We start from the raw sequence: 21,144 nt of genomic DNA, 5'->3' as shown, positions 1-21,144 counted from the left end.
TGCGAAAAAGAAACGTACAAATTATATTTAGCGAACAAAAAAGGGTCATATAAGTTGGATACACATCAAATATAGACAGTTGGACACTTGGACATCTCGGGCGTAAGACCTATGACTGAAGGTCAGAAAAAGAAGCATCATGAAGTCTAATGAAACAGTATCATGTTAATATAACCTAAATTCTGTACATAACTAAGCACAAGATGTCTAAGAAGAAACTGATTCAACATGTTCCAAAGCTGCAGCCAATGTGCTCCTGAGCGATAGTATTTAGGCATCGTTGCATGACAGCCTTTGATGGGTAAGCAGGAAAACATATTTGGTAGAAGCATGTGTGAGAAGAAGGCAGGCGGTTCACTTTCTCAATTGATCGGCAAATGTATAGCTTTGAAGCTAAACCACGGAAACCTTCTACAGGTAGATACTTCACAGATGTCCAGAAGAAGAGAAGAACCTTCCGTTGCTCTGCTGTCATCTCCCCAACAATCTGCCACCAATTCAGAGTAGAGATATATACGCAAGACATGTCGTAACTCACAATGACTATGTTTTTAAGACAAAAGTATAGCCATTTGAAGTAATATCTGTACAGGTGTATACTAATACTATAATTTTTGAATTGAACTAGTAAGTGACATCATGATCATTATCCAAAAAGTAACCAGTGAATTAACCTATTTGGTAATCACTTTTACCAAAAGACTGATCTGGTGAACTTCCATATGCTTAAACATAAGATTTATATGGAAGAACTAGTAGGGCACCCATGTAATCTGGTGAACTTATGTATATATCAAACACTCATCAACCTAGAGCATATAAGTCAAACATATGCAACTTGCAACTTATAGTATCGATCTAAATCCTACCAAATAACTTTCTCAAAATTGTGCACACTGATCTCATGGTTCACAATATATTCCGGAAGAAAGAGGTGCCAACAAAAAAGGTTAAACCCAAACAAGTCCTATCAAACTGGTAACTCTAATTCTTGCACTGGAAAGGAAAATAATAAATTGAATCCTTGATTATATCCAATCAACAATAAGCAATACAAAAACGTTTAAACTAATAGCCAGATCCTTATATTGATTCAGTATAACAAGCTCTGCTAATCACAAAATGGTTAATCACTACTTATACTAAACTAGATGGGCTGGTCAAAATTCCAGAATCTTTATCTAGATTATCAGACTGGAATTAGTTTACAATAGGACGATTTACAGATTGAGGAAGTTAAGAATGGTGCAAAATACAAGGTCCCATTGTCCCAAAGTTGCCTACTTTAGTGTGTTAGTGGTTACATAACGATACAAGCACCAGATGATGGAATACCCACATTCGCATAAGATGTTAACAGTACTGTGCGGTATAAGTAGGTTCTGATATTGAATATGATGGGAAGATATTAAAAGTGCAACTAATTGATGTTAATCAGCTCACTGATTTACCTCGTATATGACAATATATAGCATGAAAACCATAATTAACATGTTGCAACTTTAAGCAAACAAAGGAAAGTTGAGAGAACACATACCTTCCAGAACCATTTTATTTGGCGATCAGTAACTTTATATCCCATATATTCTGTATGTGCCTTCCAATCGTCGACAGAGATATCACTTCCACTCCCATACAACATCCCGTCAAGGTCTCTAACCTCTAAGCTCTTGAAAATCAATTTACGGGTTTCATCCTTTGTAACAATATCTGTAAATCCTTGAGCAAACCGAGTTACCTGCTGGGTAACAGACGTCACAAATCGATGTCTAATTAGAAGATGAATGTACTCCTTCCTATTTCTGCTATTCACAGGAATGTGTTTTCCATTAGGGAGAAGCTCCAAAAGTTTCATGGACCCTAACTCTTCAAACTCCCAAACGAAACTTAGACCAAGGGTGTCTTCATCCACTGCACAAGGATCCATATCCAATATCTGCTTGCAGCTACTATACAAGTATGGATCTGCATCCTTTACATCATCCAACGAGATATCAACTCCAGCCAATTGCAAGAAGAATGTTCGGTCAAATACAATGCCAACTTGCATTTTATGCATCAAGGCTAGGGCGATTACCCTGCCTGCAAATTGATAATAATCAAGGTGCATTGGGTCCACCTTTGATGCTGCAAACATGAAATAAATGATAAATTACTCGAATCATGTAATATTAAAACATGACAGTATAACAGAAAGAGAACAGGTGGAGAAAACCATAATCTGCCGGAGACGAAAAGAGCTAAATTTACCTGGATTAGGAAAGAATCTTCTTCGATCGTTGGGGCAAGGGATGAAGAGAGCTTTATGGGGATCAAAGATAGATTGGCACACCAATAAAAACCATTCGCGTAATACACCAGGGCCGGTAGCTTCCTCATTTTTGAACTCCATGAATAAGCCACCGCGCAATGCATCAGTCTTTGCTGCTAAAATATAGTTAAAAGATTCAGCCAACAATTGTGATCTGTCAATAAGCATCTCATGAACGTTGTCATAGTAGTCATTCTTGAGCTCTGGAAGTAACAACATAACCAAATGTCTCCTAGACTGAAAGTCAGTGAGATCCTTACGCTGAAGAATCCAATTGTAATCCACACCTCTCTTGGCATATCTAACTATGAGATAACACAAAGAAACCTTGTAATTAAGCCTCATATCCGTGATAAAGGTTTCCTCCGCACCCTGATACATTTTAGCAATGTGATACACTTGGGTCAAAAAAGAGAGACAGTGATCCCATCCAATATTATTCATGTCTACTTGGCGTTTCCCGGCCTTTATATGCTCCTCCACTTTGTTGAGGCAGGCTTTCATTTCTGAAAACAGAACGAGAAAGATGGTAAAAAGGAAGTCGCGGATGTAGAAAGGGTGGGGGTTGGGGTGGAAGTTAGTGTAGTAGTGCATTGGTAGTGAGTGTATGGGAGTCTGAACAGGAGGGACCTGGCGAAGAAGGATCAACTTCTTGATAGGGGTGACAAAGTTAGTAAAATCATTGAAGTCACGGTCAAAATTCATTGAGGAGGGTGACAAATTAGTGGCAATCTGATATACAAACGGAAGCAAGTCATGAGCTGAAATGACGTCCACCTGCTTATATTCATCATCACTGTATGGGCGTGGGGGGGAGGAGGAGATGGAAACAGAGGTGAGCATGTATCCAAGACGAGTACGACAGAATAAGTAGAAAGGGTCATCATGAGCAACAGAAGAGAAGAGCAGTTTGGAAAAGTGTAAGAGGAGAGGCGTAAAGACCGGATAGAAACGATTGGAAACGGAAATGATAAAAGACTGAAGGGAATGTAGAGCAGATCGTTTGTGAGGAGGAGACATGTAAAGCAGAACAAGCGCTTCAGGGGCACCATAAGAACGGAAGATATTGACATAAACAGAAGCATGGTATATGTAGGACGAAAAAGCGTTGTAAGAGAATTCCTTAAGCTTGGAGTCCAAGAGGTCGAGGAGATTATCAATGTGGCGGCGGTTACTATTACTAGTACTACTACGCAACCTGTAAACAAAGGAAAGCAAATCATTGACGAGGCGAGCGGCATGAGGATGATGGGTTCTTGCCCCCGTTCGGGCTACTAAATGTAAGGAGGAGTCGTTATTAGTGATATTTGATTGACGCAATGTATGCTCAGAACCAAGCTGTTTTCCTGCATACATTAACCTTTGGAAACTCACCGGGATACCTGTCGCTGCTTCGATTTTCACTTGGATGGATTCTATGGTATCATCAGGCTTGCCAAACACCACCAGGCTCCTGCTGCTATGCTTATTATAATAACAACTATTATTATTATAATTGGATGATGATGATGCTGAAAAGGTCCTAACAAATAATTGGATCATGCCATCTCGCATTGCTTCTTCTGATTCTACTCCGAGTTTCCGTTTCATGTTGATGATCCTCTAATTAATTAACTAGGGCTGGTGTTCAACTATACTTAACCTACACTAATTATCACTAACAGAGAGAGTAGGAAGTAAATAACCGTACCTGTCGGCCCTGCCTTTAATCGATTGGGAGTTTTCAAGTTGAGAAAAAAGATTAAGCCGCTGATGATTCAATTCAATTATTTGTTCCTCCCTCTCTCTCTCTCTCTCTTTCTTTTCGTTTCTCAATTTTGAAATTGGGATATATTCCGGTTTAACAAATTCGTGTTACTATCTCTCATCATTTCGTTTCATTAATAAAGATATTTAAAGTTATCTCAAAACTTATAGCTTAAGCTTTGAAAATAATTCACATATTTATATCCGATTCCATTTCTTACTCTAAGATTTATCCATCTTTTCGTTCCTAAGATTTATTTAATTTTATCCTAATTTTTATAGGGATTTGCTAATCATAGCCTCAATGCTATTCCTTTTTACGATATCCCTTGTTTAATCAATGCATCAACATTAGATTTATCTTTATGAATTTAATTATTATAAATACTAAAATAGAACCTTTAATTTAAAAATGAAATAATTTAGACTATTTATTAAAAAAAAGTTTTATTTCTTCACCCGATCAAAATGATGGCATTATCATTGACTCAACTTTTAATTAAATATTCTTTTAGTTCTTCAACTATGGATAAAATGTTTCAACAATACATATTATTAATTAATATTCCATTAATCATATAAATTAATATGTCTAATTTTTTGGTACCCACTTTAATTCACATCATCATCTATTTTCCTTTAATTTTATTTTGATTTCATATTTGGTTTTCTTATAAATCTTCTTATGGATTAATATTATTAAAAAAAATATGCTTTCTTCATTTGTTAACAAATAATGATTTTTGCAAAAAACTATGTCGATTAACTTTTCTAATATTTGATTTTCTAATAAGTATTAGCATTTATATTTATAATTGCTTAATTTGTGTCAAGTAATATCATGATCCATCTTCCATTATAGTTTATTTTTCGAATCTGATTTCCCTACAAATAATTAATAACAAATAATTTTGTATTGAGTTATGGTTTAAATTAACTTTACGTTATGAAGTATAACTATATACTTGATGATGTATGATTAAGGTTGAAAAAGAGGTTGTTATTGTTTATAGTGAATCATTTGAATAGGCTCATAGGAGATATTATGACAAACAATCATTATCGTGATATGAAAAATGTATAAATATTATACATCAACTACACATTAGCACAATAAAAATTACATATTTGCTTCCATATCAGATATCACTATATACAATATAATGGCATATAGGTTCTGTTTGATAGGATGACTGACATCGATGCATTCAAGGAATCTTAGAACATCGGGGTTAAAAACTTAAAATTGTCTTACTTTGGAACCAGACGTATAAGTACAACCCAAAAAATGTCCCATTTGAGTCCCTCTTTAATGAATGAGACGTTAGGGAAATCAATAACTTCGTTGTGGCTTCAATGAAGGAGACTACATGCTTGTGGATCATATTCATAAAATTAGATTCAACAAAACCACTACTAATCGTGTATCCAATTATTTTGTGGATACCGTGAATCCTTATAGCTTTTTATACTATACGTAGTTAACTACCTCCAAGCTTTAGCTTTCAACCGTTTTAGCTTTCAATTCACTGGAAAAAAGCGTACGTTTTAATCTTTATAAATATAATCATTTGTGATACTACATAAAACTAAAAAACACTTGTCAGGTGGATGGGAAACCACTGTCAAACCTTAGTCTTTGAAATTACATTTATACTATGGTTATTTATAAAAAAAAAAAAAACAACCGGTTTATATTTATTATTCTTATTTTATTTATTATTTTGTCATTTTTAATAGCTTTTAAATACTTATTATACCATTGTGCTAGCTTTTTATACGTATAAATGTATTTTTTATAAATTTTCTCCGCGTTTCACGCGGGTTATAATCTAGTAAGTCTTTTAGTTATGATAGTTTATTAATAACTCAATTATAATATATCTCAAAATTAACTTCCTACTTGCGAAGCCAAGCAATCCGTTCAAACTACACAACGATCCCCTCATTGCCCCCAACAACAGGAAAATCATCAGTGTGATCCTCCTAGCTTATTGTTAGACTATTTGGACAATAAGAAACGATTGTGTAACAAATTGCCATCCTTTAGACTCGTGGCTAAGGAACCCAAAACTCTCAACTATCTCTGGTACTCACAAAGGACTACCAAACTCAACATTGATTGGCCCCATTGGAATAATTTCAACTTTTAAACCCTTATGTAACTCTATGTTCAGTTTCTATTGCTTGTAATCTAAAGTCTCGCTAGTCTTACCATTATCAATAAAATTGTTGATTTGAATAGTAAAAAATAAAATTATCTTAAAGAAAATTCACCTTTCAATAAAAAAAAAAGGAAAATGACTAATCTTCCTAACAAAATAGCTTAAAAATTCTCCTAACACTTTAAGAGATTGACATGTAGCATCCACTAATTATCTTTCCTAATCTTGCCCCCTGATTTTTCCACATGTCATAATCCAATAGTTAGGAGGATTTTTAGGCTATTTCGTTAGGATGATTAATCATTTCCCAAAAAAAAAAAACTAATTTTACTATTTCCATTCTTAACTTGAAAAAATTATATCAAAAGGTCAACTTAATTTTAAAAGGTAATGTAGGGAAGCCTAACCAAGTAATACAACTGAATAATAAATAGGCGTAAGGAAAATGTTTAATCCTCTTAATAATACAATTTAATACGTTGGGTAAGTTAAATATTGCAACAAATACTCTTATGCTAGATTTCATTCCCCCCACCCCACCCACCACCCACCTCATTTTGTGTGTGTGGATTAATAAAGAAAATTTCTTGTTATTTTTTAGTCCAATGTTATATACCTCTAAACTAGAAATAGAGTAATAATATCAAAATATCAAAATAAAACCGGTACTGAAATAATGTACCCATAGGGATTCGGACCTCGGTGTTAAGATTAAAAAATGTTTGGTTTCGATACAAAAATTAGTTTAGTATAAAACCAAAAATCTTGATGCCAAATTAATAGATTCGGTATGATGTTGAGACTTGATTTTTGATGATTCGGTTTTAATAGAGTTTGATATCGACACCATACTGATAAACGCCTAATCCGTACTACTTTAAGATATGAAAACTAACATGTTTTGTGAATGTTAATAGACGATTATGGCGTTTTTATGTTTGTTTAAGTGTTTCAGGTCTTTGGTGACAAATTGAAGTTAAATGGATTAAGAAGTCAAGAATCAAGTCAAGAAGTGTCAAGGCAAAAATCTGGAAAACTGCCATTTCTGGAGGGCAGTCTGGGACGGCCAGGAGGGAGTCTGGGATGGCCCTAGCTGCACTAAAAATCCGAAAATTAGGGATTTAATTACTTTTCAGTTTATAACACTTCCATACACGAATTTGGAAGTTAACACTTCATTTTTTCTCATCACTGGGCAGTTTCCTAACACATACAACACCCCAATTTCATCATCAATTCATATTTTCATGAAGATCAAAGCCTTAATTGAAGAATCAATGATGAAGGGTATAGACTAGGTTTTCTTTGATCATTCTCATGTGAACAATTATGTAAGACTTTTATGTTCAACCTTTCTCATATTCATGCTGGATTAAATGTTTAATTCTTAATTGTGTTTTGCATCTAATGTTGTTTGGATTTGAATGAATGATTACATGTTTATGACTTTGAATGAATTTCATCTATCTTTTGGTTCCAAATTATTGTTAATCATGGATTATTGAAAGAATCTCTCATGAACTTGTAATTCTATTTTAATGAATTGAAAATCTAGTTGTGTCAATTCCTCGGGTTTTCATTATCGTGAATCATCACAACCGATTACTTTAGTTCTTAAGTTCATTCATTCCAAACATTATAACGAATTATGTCTATGTGATTTCCAACGAATATAAGTTAGGTTACATATTTGAAAGCATAATTGGGAGCATGAGAATTATCTACTTTATTAATTGAAATATTTTGTTAAGTTTATGCTCAATTTTAGTTTTAATCAAACAAATCAATCAATCAAATCGTTTTAAGTTTATGTCTAGTTCAATTAACTCTTGTAATTTGTTTAATACTTTCCCTTGATTCCCTGTGGATACGATACTCTACTTACCCATATTAATTAGTGGTATTTAATTTTATTTTTGATCGGTTCAACGACATTAATCACATACCTAGACAATCTTACTTTAACGAAGGCCAAACCAAGTTTATTATAAATGAGAGAAAATTCCTTCAAATTATCATTGAGCCTTGAATGAAAATCAAAATAATAATCTTTTAATGTTATCTTTTGATTTTCATGAAAAGTTGAAGATAGTTTTATCTTCGACTCCTAAAGTAAGTGAGCGGATCTCTTTCATTTTGGCTTTTGCTTTTTTCATTTCCATTTTGCTTTACTCTTATTCTTATTTGTTAATAATAAAATTGAATGAAAAATGAAAAAGGCAAGAGGGACCCACTGGTCTTCTTTATCTGACAAATATCAGGAAAAAAGAAAGAAAAACTGTAGTAAGTAGTAACAACTGAGTCTCCTTTTCTTTACTCTTTCTTTTCTTTCCCATTTCCATTAACACACACTCACCAAAACACACACATATTTTCACACACACACAAAACATGTCCACGCCACACAATTACACCACTGTGGTCCAACAACAACAACACCCACCACCACGCCGTCGCCGCCGCCGCCACCGTTCAACACGGCGGCGGCGTCACCACCCACAACACACTTTCTTCACAACCGAACCACCACTACCACCACCCACCAACGGAAGTAGTAGCTTCGGAGTATCGGATTCCGATGACCGGATAGATTCAGAATGTGGGTCCTCCGGGATCTTTTCATATAACCATAGCAGCAGCCGGCGAATGGAATCTTCATCTTCTGATGGTGATGGTGATGATGATGATTATGATGATGAGATTGATTTGGAAAGTGGTGAGCTGGAAATGAAAGTGCATTTTTCTGGAAGGAAAAAGGAGAAGAAAATTTGTAGAATTTGTCATTTGAATTTTGACGGTGGGTTGACGGTGGATAGTGACGGTGACGACGACGGTGGTGGTGGTGGTGGTGATGATGGTGGTGGGGAGATTGAGCTGGGGTGTAATTGTAAAGGGGATCTTGGAACTTCTCATAAACAATGTGCTGAAACTTGGTTTAAAATCAAGGGCAATTTGTAAGTCTTCTAATTTATGTATATCTATATGTTTCCCCATATATGTATACAGATTTTCTGTAATTTGCTTCAGGTCTATACTTTGTGTTTTTGCAAATGTTATGTATGTATACTATGCAATAATGTCCAAAAAAAGTGGTAAACATATATTTAGGGATTAAACCAATAAGTGATTCAAAGTTTAGAGTAAAATCCATGGCTAAAGACAATTTAAGGTTCTTAAAGGATATAGCTTTTAATCATTATGTATATGAAAATGTGATTTATGTTAAGTTTCATAGGTCCTAAGATTCAATATAGCAAACAGTTATCAAGTTGAGTAAACATACAAATGGAAAATGGCCGATAAGAGTAACTTTATATACTGCCTAGTTTAGTTTCGAAAATGTTTGTGAGTATGCAAATTTGCAACAATCTTGGTCGTTATTCACTTTAATGTAAGAGATTGAATTTATGTTATCTTGCTATGGGCGGGAAAAGTCTTATATAGACATATAGCACACCTTGTTAAAAATGGTATTATGTAAAGGGGGTGAGTTAATGTAAGTAAAAAGGTCCAAATTATTCAAGCGGGGGCACCCTTCTTACCCTTTATGCTAAGTAGCCTGTTCAATGTTATATAATTTATGTACTTTTTATATGTTAATTGAGTGTTTCTTGATGTTTTTATAATCTGTGTGTAGCTGCATTTCACTTTATGAAATTTGTACTTCATGAAAATGGAATCAATGTGGTATTAAGAATGGTGATCTAGAACAGATCATTTGAGTTTTCTTGGTAGAATTTCAGTCAAACTTGAAATTTTGATACGTGAAATTTCTGATTGATACGTAAAATTTCTGATACTTTGATGCCTGGTTTCTTGAGCATGGTGTAGACTTTGACATATGTATTTAAGCTTATGTTTTGGGGATCAAAGTTCGATGCTTTTGTAAATTAGAAGAATAACTATATGTGCTTGGTATTATTGTTCTTTTGGAGTACAATTATAAATGTATGACCATGGAATATTAGAAAAGATTGTTCGACTACTAAATTTATAGTGCATCTCTGAGTTTGGATTCTTGGTAAAGTGTGTAGACTCTGTTAAGCTTTATTTGAAATCATGACTGCCAAAATATGAATTTTATAAGAAAGAACAGCTATTTATATAAATGAAAAAGCAGAGATATCATAAATCCTTGAGTTTAGATGTTGTTTTCTTCGCATTGCTCTATCTGCATTTGATACAGCTGATTTTGTGTTTTGACTATAGTTGTAAAAAGAATTTGACAAAGGTTTTTGGTTATTGAAGTTAATATGCAGGTACCCGAAAGTTTTCATGTCTATAATATAAGCAAAAGCATGTTCATATTCAGCTCAAAGCGTATCTGAATTTTATGATAGGATACAACTGAAATGCTACAATTTGCTGCATTATACCAAGCTCAATAATTTTAGAAAAGTTCACATTAAGTTTCATGGGTAGGTTTTATTTAGCAAGATGCTGAAGTGTTTGATTCATTAATTTTTGTCATTTGTTGATTGTTTGCCAACCCCAGTTGTATAAGTTCTGAAGACATAGATTTCCTTCTCAGCGTTCATCCCTCACTGCTTTCAGTCATTATATTAGGTTGCTCTTTACAGTTAATTTTTCTCAAGAAAACCCTTATTAGCTACTCACTTGATGCCAAAACAAGCGAGCATGTCCTATATGAGACAAGTTTGTTTATTTTTGTTCATAGGTGATCCATAGTTGGTGGGAATTCGGGAAATTTGAACTTATACAAGTCTAAGACTTTAAGATCAAGTTTGGTGATACACAAGATATCAACATTTAAATGTGTACAACCTACTCTTGTAATTGAAAGTATTACTATAATCTACTCATGCTAATGGAATCTTGTTTGTTAAGGTATCAGCTAACCTAATCCAAAACAACTTATGTCAGTTTTGTATTTTCTAATGATTAAATATTATATTATATACTTGTATATTTTGTGTTTTCTATTAATGTAGTTAACTGGCTGATATTTGGTTGATCTCTATGTATCTTTTTGGTTAATCTGCCAATTGGCATATTTGTGTTGTATAAGATTCGTTGTATCTTTATCATTGTCTGCACTCCATTCGTGTTGTAGCATTTCATATCGATTGCAAGATTTCATCTAGAGATGGCATGATGGGTCATTATTATAGTTTTTGATAAGATTAAGATTTATTAATGTTAAATATTAATTATTAAAGCTTCAGGCAAAATATGAGAATAATGTATTAGATTTAAATTTAGATAATAGTTTATAATATGATGAGGTGGGAAAAGTAATTGTTGAATATAAAATGAAAAAGGTTGAGTAGGATGATGAGTTGATGACGAGAAATAGTGATGAGTAGTGTAGGCCAATTAATGACATGTGATATATTTTTATAATTTTGTTGCTCTTTTATCAGTATATCTAGACTATCTATATCTTAGAATAGCATTTTAGGAAAAATGGACTTGTGGCACCCCTTTTAGCTAGTTGATTTGGCCCGTTTGAGATTAACCACAAACAAAATTAACCCATTAATAAGTACATGGGTCAAAATTGCCACTAGTAGCATTCATGCATCCTCTTTCTTCGTGTTTTTCTTTTCCATGTTAGTCTCAGTCCAAAGAACCCAGTTAAAGAATTGTAACTATGCGTACAATTACTGATGTCAAACTACAGCTAATTTAAATGTTAACTGCTAACATGTTTATGTTTAATGTATGGTATTGATCCAGGATCTGTGAGATTTGTGGTGCGACAGCACAAAATGTTGGTGCAGATCAGATAAGTGAGGCGAACAACATGACCATTGAAATTGAGCCAGCCGATCGATCAGCCACAGCACCCATGGTGGTTCCTGCTGAGCAACGGACTTTCTGGCAGGGTCGCAGAGTAATGAATATCCTGCTAGGTTGCATGGTTTTTGCATTCATCATTTCTTGGCTCTTTCACTTTAATGTATTGCCTTAATTAAGGTTATTTGAGGAAAAGGAGTGTTGAGAGGCTATAGATGTTTCTTTGTGTTTGTAATTGGATGTTGGATCACAGAAATGTAAATGCTTGCAAGTCCAGAAGTATATTTTCAACCAGATTTCTGAGTTCATTTATTCATTGCGTATGTGCAGAATCAGAATGAAATTCTTGATTCCATCATACAATCCTAAAAAAAAAATATGGGTTGCAAACGAGAAAGTTGGCTAATGACATTTTGGACAAGATATCTTTATGAAAGTCAAAAATAGGCAGGGTTGTCAATAATTGTTTTACTTGCATTCGAATAAAATGACATTTTGGACAACTGCCAACTCTAAACAAATCATCCCCAATTCCCCATATGTGGAACATAAATGGAGTAGAAACTGCCTTCCACAAAAAGTAAAGAAAATAATATCAAATTAAGGTATCAGAAGAAAGCAAGATGCCAAGATATAGATATTGATTCATTTTACTTCATGTAACAATCAATCAAGACAAAATTCCACCAGTCATAATACATATGTAGATCAAACCATACAATATGTCAAGTAACTAAGAGCAAAAAAGAGCCTCAGAACAGAGACAAAATAGAGTTCTTCATCTACTGCCTTTCGGAACCATTATTACTTTTAAAATCAGCAACAGCTTGGTCGAAGGTGCTCCGAACATGCTGACATATCTGCATGAGGTCTTGACATGAATCTTTCAACACTTCTTTTGCAGGGTCACCTTCAAAATCAAAGCCAAGGTCAAAGACAACACTTCAACCAAGTAAAATTACACAACTATTCTAATAATGCACACTTTGGGAGCACAAATTGAAAAAAAAAAGTAATATTAAAATGCATGTATCGACTGTATATATATAATAATAATTGTAGTACATTGATGAGGAGCATGGCAACATAAAATCTCTTAAAAATAGCTAAAAAGAAGAAAAATTTAATGTGTACCAGTTGTCTGGACTCTTATGTTTACCCGAGCCTCTGAAGGATGTGGAATGCTGTACCCGCATACTGAAACTCTTGGACTGCAGGAACAAGATTGATACAAAATTATGACATAAACTATATGATCCACAACAGAAATTTTGGTATTAATAAAAAAAAAGGTGGTAACTATACAACTGTAGCAAATAACAAAGAGCGTGTTTATGCTCATAGATGCTGATGAGCCCTTAAGGTTATGGTTCTTAAATGTTTATGCTCATAACTCGTAAGATTTGTTTGGGTTTCAAAACTTATAGAAATTTATCTCCTAAACCCCAAAAGTTGATTGAAATAGCTTCCGGAAAGTAGCTAGAGCTTATAAAAAGTCAATTGCCTAAATATCCGCTAATTGATTGTAACTCATATTTTAAGTTCTATTTGTTTGTACTCTTATGCCATCTACAGTTATAACCTTAAACTACAGGTGTTTAGCTAAACACATTTATACAATCAAAAGCTCTATTGCAAGTAGCACTAGTTACAACTAGTTTTGTGACACGTACGTTAAGCTTTTAATGTGCATAAAAACCCAAGAAATTCTTGCTTTCCGAAGTTCTCTAGCATAAGGCATCAGACTCGAAACCTATTAGACTAGCTAGCTATCACAATAACTTAAATACTCAAATCCAAAGAATTCCAAAAAGCATGTACTCACTCTTGGTTGAGAGCAAATCTTAAAGAGTTTGCAAGTGTATGATCTTCATCGGCTAAAGAAAAAGTTGATGCCGAATTATCCTGAAACGATCCGTGTTCCATTTTGGTCTACAAAGCTGAAACTGCAGCAAAAGTTCTTCCAATAGCCTACATATAATGTCAATTTAATTCATTAATCAAAACAAATTGTATGCAAAAGATGGTAGCCCAATGCTAAATCATTGCATTCAATTATAGATATAAAAAAGTTTCAAAATTTAAACAAAAAAACAATAAAAGATACAAAATTTGAAATGGGTATGCACGAAATTTTCGTTGAGACATTATATCAAACAGTTGGACTAGGTATGGCCAAAAAGATACACGCAGGCACAAATACTAATGAAAATAGGAAGAGCATATTAGTCTTAGCTGGGCGATATATAATTAAACAGTATCAAACGTAATTGATATTACCTGTATGATTGAAGTCTGCAGCACTCTGCAAAACCCTAATTTGATTTTAGAAAGAGAGTTTACTTATGTAGGGGATGAAAGGGGAAAATATAAACGGAAATATAATGTATTTGCATTTTGGCAACTATACTTTCATATTTTTGCAACTTTACCCTCAAAATGACAAAATCTTTGTATAAAGTACTAAACAAAGAATTTATGTATCCTAAGGGTGTTTCGTGTTATGTTTTTTAATAGATTTTGGGATAACTTTGTTTTTTATTGAAAACTATGTTTAAGTTATAATTACTAAAAGAGTGAAAAGCATATTAGTAGATCTCTGTCATTTTCTCGGTTTATTGTCAACTAGATTAAACCCATGGATTGCATGATGAATAATTTTTGTCATAAAATATGTTAAAAATAAATAATATATCTTTTAAATTAAAAATAAGACTACAATATTATAATAACAATATATTCAAATGTAAACTTATTAAAGGTCGTTCGATCATAAATGATTATGTTTTAATACTAATCAATGGACTTATTATTATTTTTAAGAACGAATTGCATTTTTGGTCCTTGTGTTATCACACGTTTTGCAAGTTTGATACAAAAGTGTGAAAAGTCACAAAACTCATCCCTGTCATATCACACCTGTTGCAATTTTGGTATCAAACTTGCAAAACGTGTGATAACACAATGACCAAAAATGCAATTCGTTCTATTTTTAATAATGTCTAAATCATACAACCATGTAATAACAAATAAAATGAAGGAATAAAGTATATAATTATACTAAGTAAATAAACTTTCAACATAAGTTTCATTTGAATGCATTAAACATAAACTGGTTCATTTTCAAAAAAAAAAAAAAAATTTTATTGAATTTGAATAAAAGATTGGATTTTTATTTAATAGCCAAAAGTTAAAATAAGAAATTCTAAAATTTGAAGACCGAAAAAAGAAAAAAATTCATTATATTATATTCAATTTGATACTAAAATAAGTAGGTATAATCGATATGTAATTATTACTCTAGATAAATACTTAAATAGTTATGCAACTAAAATTAAACTTTAAAAGTTTTTATTCATTATATAATCTTTAAATAATATATTTCATTAAGTATATCACAAAAGAAAGAAAAAGTGAAAAAAAAATGACAATTAAAAAAAAAATTATTTGACACTCAAAAACTCACATTAATCTTAAATTATCCAAATTAAATATAAAAAGATTAATAAATGAAGTAATAGATACACATTACATATAAAAAGATTATATAAATTGAAAGATTACAAATATATAAGTACAAAATTTACTTTAATAAATAACAATCTACATGACATGAAAAAAGACCAAATGTTTAAAAAACTTACGTAAAACTTTTATATATCATCTAAATAAATATGTCATATAAGATTTTTTTATATCCTCTCTTAGTTACATAGAAAAGTAAGTAAGTAAGTAACTGCTCAGTGCTGTCTTCCGCGGGTTTTGAGCCCCAATACCTCGACGGTGTATGGGGGAGGTTAAGATGTAGGCAGACCTTACCTCTACCTAAGTAGAGAGGCTGCTTCCAGTTTCTACCTAAATGATAAAAAAGACCCTCTAACCTTTGCATAGGATGAGGATCGAATCATGACCTCTGTCTCAAGAGACAAAGATGTTTACCACTAATCAAACCATGCTGCTTAGTTACATAGAAAGAAACTAAAAAATAAAAATCAAACCTTTAATTTCTTTTAAAAAATAATGATAGCCCTGTGATGATTATGTAAACTTAAAAGCATTATTTTTAACCAAAAAAAAATGTGTTTAAATGGAATCAAGGAGTTCCAAAAGTCGACTATTCTAATTCTAAAATAAAAAATTGATAAATGTCAATAGAGTATTTTAGTTGAGAATTGATATTAACTAGAAAATTTTGGACCCCGCGTTGCCGGGTTTCAATTCTCTTGTTGAAACGGTTCGTTATTTTAGTATATATGTTGTGAATTTTTGACCGCTTAATTAGAAATAATTTTGTCATTAATATGTTTGTTTAAAAGTATGCAAGAAACCAAAACGTAACCCGTAGTAACCCGAACGGGATGTGATATGACAAAAATATCAATATATTAATTCAGAATTTAAACGGATGCGATATAGTAAAATGCAAGTAGTGGTACGGGGTGTATCACAATAAAGTTGAATGACAAATAAAAAGTGTGAAAAAAACAAAAGAAGTAACCCGTAATAAAAAAATCAGAAAAGAAAAAACAAAGCTAAAAAAATATATAAAAAAAAAAAAAGTGACAAATCCGAACAGGATGCAATGTGGCAAAATCCAAACTATAAGAAACGTATGATGTGTTACTTTATAACCGATGCCACATGTCAAGTTTTAATAAGCATGATTACTATTGATAACCATGCAAAAAAAAACCGAAAGAAAAACTCCAAATGAGATCCGTAATGTCAGAATCTAAATAGTGATGCGGGGTATATGATGAACCGATAAAAGAGATCATATAAGGGAAAAAAAAGATATCAAAAAACCAAGAAAAACCGAAAGATAAATAACTTTAACGAAAATAGAAATAACAAAGGGAAAAAAAATATTGAGTGAAAGTTTCCAATATATTAATTCATAACACAAAAGCCAAAAAACTATGATGAACACCAAGAAGAAACCCCAAACGGGATCCAAAATGACAAAATCTAAATAGTGATGTGGGGTATACGATGAACTAATAGAAAGAAAACATAAAAGCAAAAAAACTATGTAATAAACCAACAAAAACCGAAAGAAAAATAACCTTAACGAGATTCGATATGGCAAAATCCAAAAAAACGCGGGGTATAGGTAGACCAATAGAAAGAAAACACAAAAGCAAAAAAAACTATGTAGGAAACTAAGAAAAACGGAACGAAAAATAACCTTAACAGAATCCAATATGGAAAAATCTGGGGAAAACGCGAGGTACAGGTGGACCAACAGAACAGCACCACGTGGCACGTTACTGTTCATAGACATTGTCATTAATGAGATTATATTACAATACTACATTATTTGATTATTTTACCTATTTGTGCATTTGATATTTGTATATGTAATGAAGCGTATACATTATGATAATAATATTAAGAAAAAAATGGTACAAATATCATACTCTATTTTAGTTACAAATAAAATATGTACTTTGACTACTCAATATAATTTAAATTTATAAAAATATTTTGTAGCCTTGAGTCTTGACTACATGCAAGTAGATATCACATAGATTAATGAGAATGTATGCCGATATATATATATATACTAGGTCTTTTACCTGCACGATGTGTGGTTATTTAAAAATGTTGTTTTAGTAATTATATGAATATTTATAATAACTTTTAACAACTATACATTATAAGAGCGGAACCTAGATAGAAGGCGGAGCACCGGCCCCGACCGCCGATACAGTTACCATTATTTAGGCATGTACATATAAATCTATATTATCATTAAATGGAAATTTTTTACATTTATTGAAATAGATAAATTCAAAATATAACTCTTATTATTTATGAAAATCTTTGCATTTATATAAAAACATACGTTATCAAATATTCATATTAACTATCACATATTATACTTCATGCAATACTAATGAACATAAAATGAAGTTAAAATGTAAATATAATGTAAAATCATAACGATCTTTTATTTTTTGCAAAGTGATATGTGACTTATTAGAATTTCATCACACTCTTTCAAATAAAATAGTTTCATAAAACTTACTTCATCAAATAATAAATTCATAAAAGTTGAAAAGCTTTAATTAGATATATTTAGAAACCAAATTCAAAATTATAATTAGATTACAAAGAACAAACCTATGATTCAAATTATGTTGAATTCACCTACTAATTGATAATAGTTTTTATAAAACATAAAAACACCACCACGAAAAGGATAAAAAACTATATTACAATGTGATATATAATATTGGTTATATTAGATAGTAAAATTAAGAAATAAATAATTTGAAAACCAAATATTTTCCAATTTTAAAAATAGATTTTAAATTCATACGGTTTTTATTATGATATATAATGTGATTTTTTTACTTTTATTTTTGTAAGATTTTGTTTGTATATAGATTTTATTTTTATTTAATTTAATAGTTTTAGATAATATAATTTTGTAGATTTATATATTGTAAAAAAATATAAAGATGCCATATAGGATAAAGACCTATGTGGCAATTTTTAAAAATAGCTTTAAATTGTAGAAGACTTTAAAATGCTAGGATAACTATTGTTTTAATATTTATATATATATAACTCATCATGTATTTGTTTGTACATTCAAGTAATGAAAAAGTAAAATCATATTTAGACGTCGTTTTTATAGAGGTCCTTCCGTATCACATGGATACTTTCTACTATATAAAATATCTGGTTATGGTTTCAAATTTTCAAAAACTAAAAATGTCAAAAGATTACTAGTATATACGAGAAACGTAAATGGCAATAAGAAATCAATGAATCACAATGAGAAATTGTAAATCGTAAAAAGAAATTGAAGAAAGCAACGAGAAATTACGATTTTTAATTCTCATTGCAATTCTTAACATAATGTGTTATGGGATTTTCTCACGGTGGACAAGAACATGTGGATCATTGTATTCACGGGCGGAACCACATAGAATTTAAGGGTAGCCCGAGCTACATGTCTGTTGACATATTTTTTGTTGATATTACGGGTCAAATAAATATGAGATATTTGTCAATGTAAACAACTTTAAACTTTTGAAACATTTTTCTATCAATAGAAGTTACAAAGATGTATTTGTACACCAAAATAATAAATAAAAACTACTAAAAGTGCCTAAAACTATTAAAATCCATTAAAAATAACTAAAAATCATTATAAAAAAAATGATAAAAATCGTTACAGCGTTACATTATGCTGATAAAAAGTTAGTGGAAAGAAATAGTGTTATGGGTCACCTTCGATTCTGGTTCCGCCACTGATTGTACTGACTTATGAGAAAGAAAAAAACACAAGTATATTGGGCCTGGGGAGAGAGAGAGAGAGAGTGGTGGTGGCTGGGTTTAAAATTTATATTTAAATCAGGGTTAATTAGGCTTGGGTTTAAATACATGTCGAAAGATGGAGTTTCAGATACCAACTTTTTGATAATCCCAATCGATCCCACGTGCTTCCCTTGTCAAATATATTGGGCCTTTCCTTTCTTTAGGCCTAAACCCCTACTAAGGCGATGTCATAACTCACAACTTTTTAATCACTTCAACTATTTTTTCAATAATAATAATTGAATAGTGTGATAAATATAAGAAAACTTCTCATATACTCATTCTACATTAATATATTCGCAAATACCGGAAGTTTAATGTACGTATTTTTAATCGAGTCCGTGTTAGAAAGCTCTCTCGCATAATAGATCATAATTTTAAATCTATCGATGACCTATCAACAAGATATCTAAAGGAAGAAACTCATTCAGACTCACCGTAACTGGTAACTTTTTACCTGTGGTCACACGAAATATGCGTAGGATAGGACTTGAACTCCTCACCTCTTGTGAGGAAAGGGCCGCCTTGTTATTAGACTATTTGGTGATGGTTATTCGTGTGTTGCCGACGAACACGTTTTTTACATAATAAACTTTTGGATACAAACAAAATATAATAATGTTAGAGTAACAAAGCTACATACAGAACTAATTGCATTTTTGGTCCCTGTGTTATCACACTTTTCGCAGATTTGGTCCAAAATTTTCATTTGTTGCATTTTTTGTCCCAAAAGTATGCATTTTTCGCAAGAATGGTCCAATCTAACGATTCCGTCAAGTATCAACTGTTAATTTGATTATGTGCACCTCATGTGAGGGGCAAATCGTCTTTTTACACAAATAGGACCAATCTTGCAGTTTATATATATATATATATAGAGTTTCCTTATTTTGAGAACCATTTTTTTTGTAAGAACCATGAGAACTCTTAGATAATATATTTGTTCACATGTTTTTTTTTGTTCATTCACATGTGAAATGATATAAAAAGGTATGTTGTAGAAGAAACTTCTTTATGAAACCTTCAAAGTAGCCTTTTATAAACTTGTGAATGAATTTGTTTACATTTTCTGTTCACATGTGACAAACGGCTATATGTAAGGTTTTGAAAAACAATTTCTTCTGCAACATATATTTTTATAATATTTCACATGTGAATGAACAAAAAAAACATGTGATCCAATATAAATATTAGGAGTTATCACGGTTCTTACAAAAAAATAGGTTCTCAAAATAAGGGTCCCCTATATATATATACATATACATACACACATATACATTACAGTATTGGCCACCACCAATCCAAATCAATCATCACACCTGCCCACCTCCAGTCACCTCCGGCCACCACCAACCCAAATCAATCATTGCATTCGGCCACCACCAACATAATTTCTAGACAAACAGAGATCCTCTACTGGGCCATGGTCAAGACCATAAGGCTCGGTTAATCACACTCTAGCTACATGTATCTATTTCATCAACTAGACATGAGTTTTTGTCTTGATAGAAATCAAGGATACAGAGGTACGAGCCTGTGGAACAGATCTTGTTCAAGTAAGGTCGTAACATACTGAGATCTGTAAACACACATACCCACGGATTCACTACCTTCGGCTCACATCAAATTTCCATATATACATGGATCCATAAACACACACACCCACAGATCTATAAACACAGACACACATAAATTTCCATATTTTTTTCTTATTTTTTAGATCTACATCTATTATACATATTTTATAAAAGAAAAGATAGACCGAATGGAAGTAAATGTTTCCAAGGTTGTTGTACAGATAAATTCAGAAAAGGTGGTGGTGGTGGGTGG

The 21,144-nt window shown here is 32.1% G+C and overlaps 3 protein-coding genes and 1 non-coding gene across 4 annotated transcripts; 1 reads left to right on the top strand and 3 right to left on the bottom strand.

Annotated features, from left to right (window-relative positions):
* LOC122582753 (E3 ubiquitin-protein ligase UPL5-like) lies at nucleotides 1-4,236 on the bottom strand. The gene is made up of 3 exons (XM_043755180.1): nucleotides 2,251-4,236; nucleotides 1,538-2,127; nucleotides 1-487 (listed from the first exon to the last, which is right to left on the bottom strand). Exons 1-3 carry the CDS (start codon nucleotides 3,899-3,901, stop codon nucleotides 224-226), a joined length of 2,505 nt encoding a protein of 834 aa, XP_043611115.1. The 5' UTR covers nucleotides 3,902-4,236; the 3' UTR covers nucleotides 1-223.
* A 4,377-nt stretch (nucleotides 4,237-8,613) lies between these two features.
* On the top strand, nucleotides 8,614-12,276 carry LOC122582549. The gene is made up of 2 exons (XM_043754953.1): nucleotides 8,614-9,176; nucleotides 11,923-12,276. The coding sequence occupies exons 1-2, from the start codon at nucleotides 8,614-8,616 to the stop codon at nucleotides 12,155-12,157; spliced, it is 798 nt and encodes a 265-aa protein (XP_043610888.1). The 3' UTR covers nucleotides 12,158-12,276.
* Nucleotides 12,277-12,606: 330 nt separating this feature from the next.
* LOC122582761 (DNA-directed RNA polymerases I and III subunit RPAC2) lies at nucleotides 12,607-14,364 on the bottom strand. Its single transcript, XM_043755192.1, has 4 exons — nucleotides 14,263-14,364; nucleotides 13,808-13,953; nucleotides 13,117-13,193; nucleotides 12,607-12,892 (listed from the first exon to the last, which is right to left on the bottom strand). Exons 2-4 carry the CDS (start codon nucleotides 13,906-13,908, stop codon nucleotides 12,765-12,767), a joined length of 306 nt encoding a protein of 101 aa, XP_043611127.1. The 5' UTR covers nucleotides 13,909-13,953; nucleotides 14,263-14,364; the 3' UTR covers nucleotides 12,607-12,764.
* A 6,307-nt stretch (nucleotides 14,365-20,671) lies between these two features.
* On the bottom strand, nucleotides 20,672-20,880 carry LOC122584089. The gene has a single exon (XR_006321440.1). It is a non-coding gene; the product is annotated as a small nucleolar RNA U3 (small nucleolar RNA).
* Nucleotides 20,881-21,144: the final 264 nt, after the last annotated feature.

The sequence above is a fragment of the Erigeron canadensis genome, chromosome 9 (genome assembly GCF_010389155.1).
Source record: "Erigeron canadensis isolate Cc75 chromosome 9, C_canadensis_v1, whole genome shotgun sequence".
Lineage (NCBI taxonomy): Eukaryota > Viridiplantae > Streptophyta > Magnoliopsida > Asterales > Asteraceae > Erigeron > Erigeron canadensis.
The sequence above is the reverse complement of the archived record's forward strand: the minus strand, read 5'-3'. Positions and strand labels throughout refer to the sequence as shown.

Coding starts and splice junctions, on each gene's coding strand:
- LOC122582753 (XM_043755180.1), bottom strand. CDS start 3,901: ATGAAACGGAAACTCGGAGTAGAATCAGAAGAAGCAATGCGAGATGGC. Junction 2,128..2,250: donor AAGATTCTTTCCTAATCCAG/GTAAATTTAGCT, acceptor TCATGTTTGCAG/CATCAAAGGTGGACCCAATG. Junction 488..1,537: donor AAATAAAATGGTTCTGGAAG/GTATGTGTTCTC, acceptor AATTGGTGGCAG/ATTGTTGGGGAGATGACAGC.
- LOC122582549 (XM_043754953.1), top strand. CDS start 8,614: ATGTCCACGCCACACAATTACACCACTGTGGTCCAACAACAACAACAC. Junction 9,177..11,922: donor TTTAAAATCAAGGGCAATTT/GTAAGTCTTCTA, acceptor GTATTGATCCAG/GATCTGTGAGATTTGTGGTG.
- LOC122582761 (XM_043755192.1), bottom strand. CDS start 13,908: ATGGAACACGGATCGTTTCAGGATAATTCGGCATCAACTTTTTCTTTA. Junction 13,194..13,807: donor AGATTTGCTCTCAACCAAGA/GTGAGTACATGC, acceptor TTGTTCCTGCAG/TCCAAGAGTTTCAGTATGCG. Junction 12,893..13,116: donor CATAAGAGTCCAGACAACTG/GTACACATTAAA, acceptor TTGATTTTGAAG/GTGACCCTGCAAAAGAAGTG.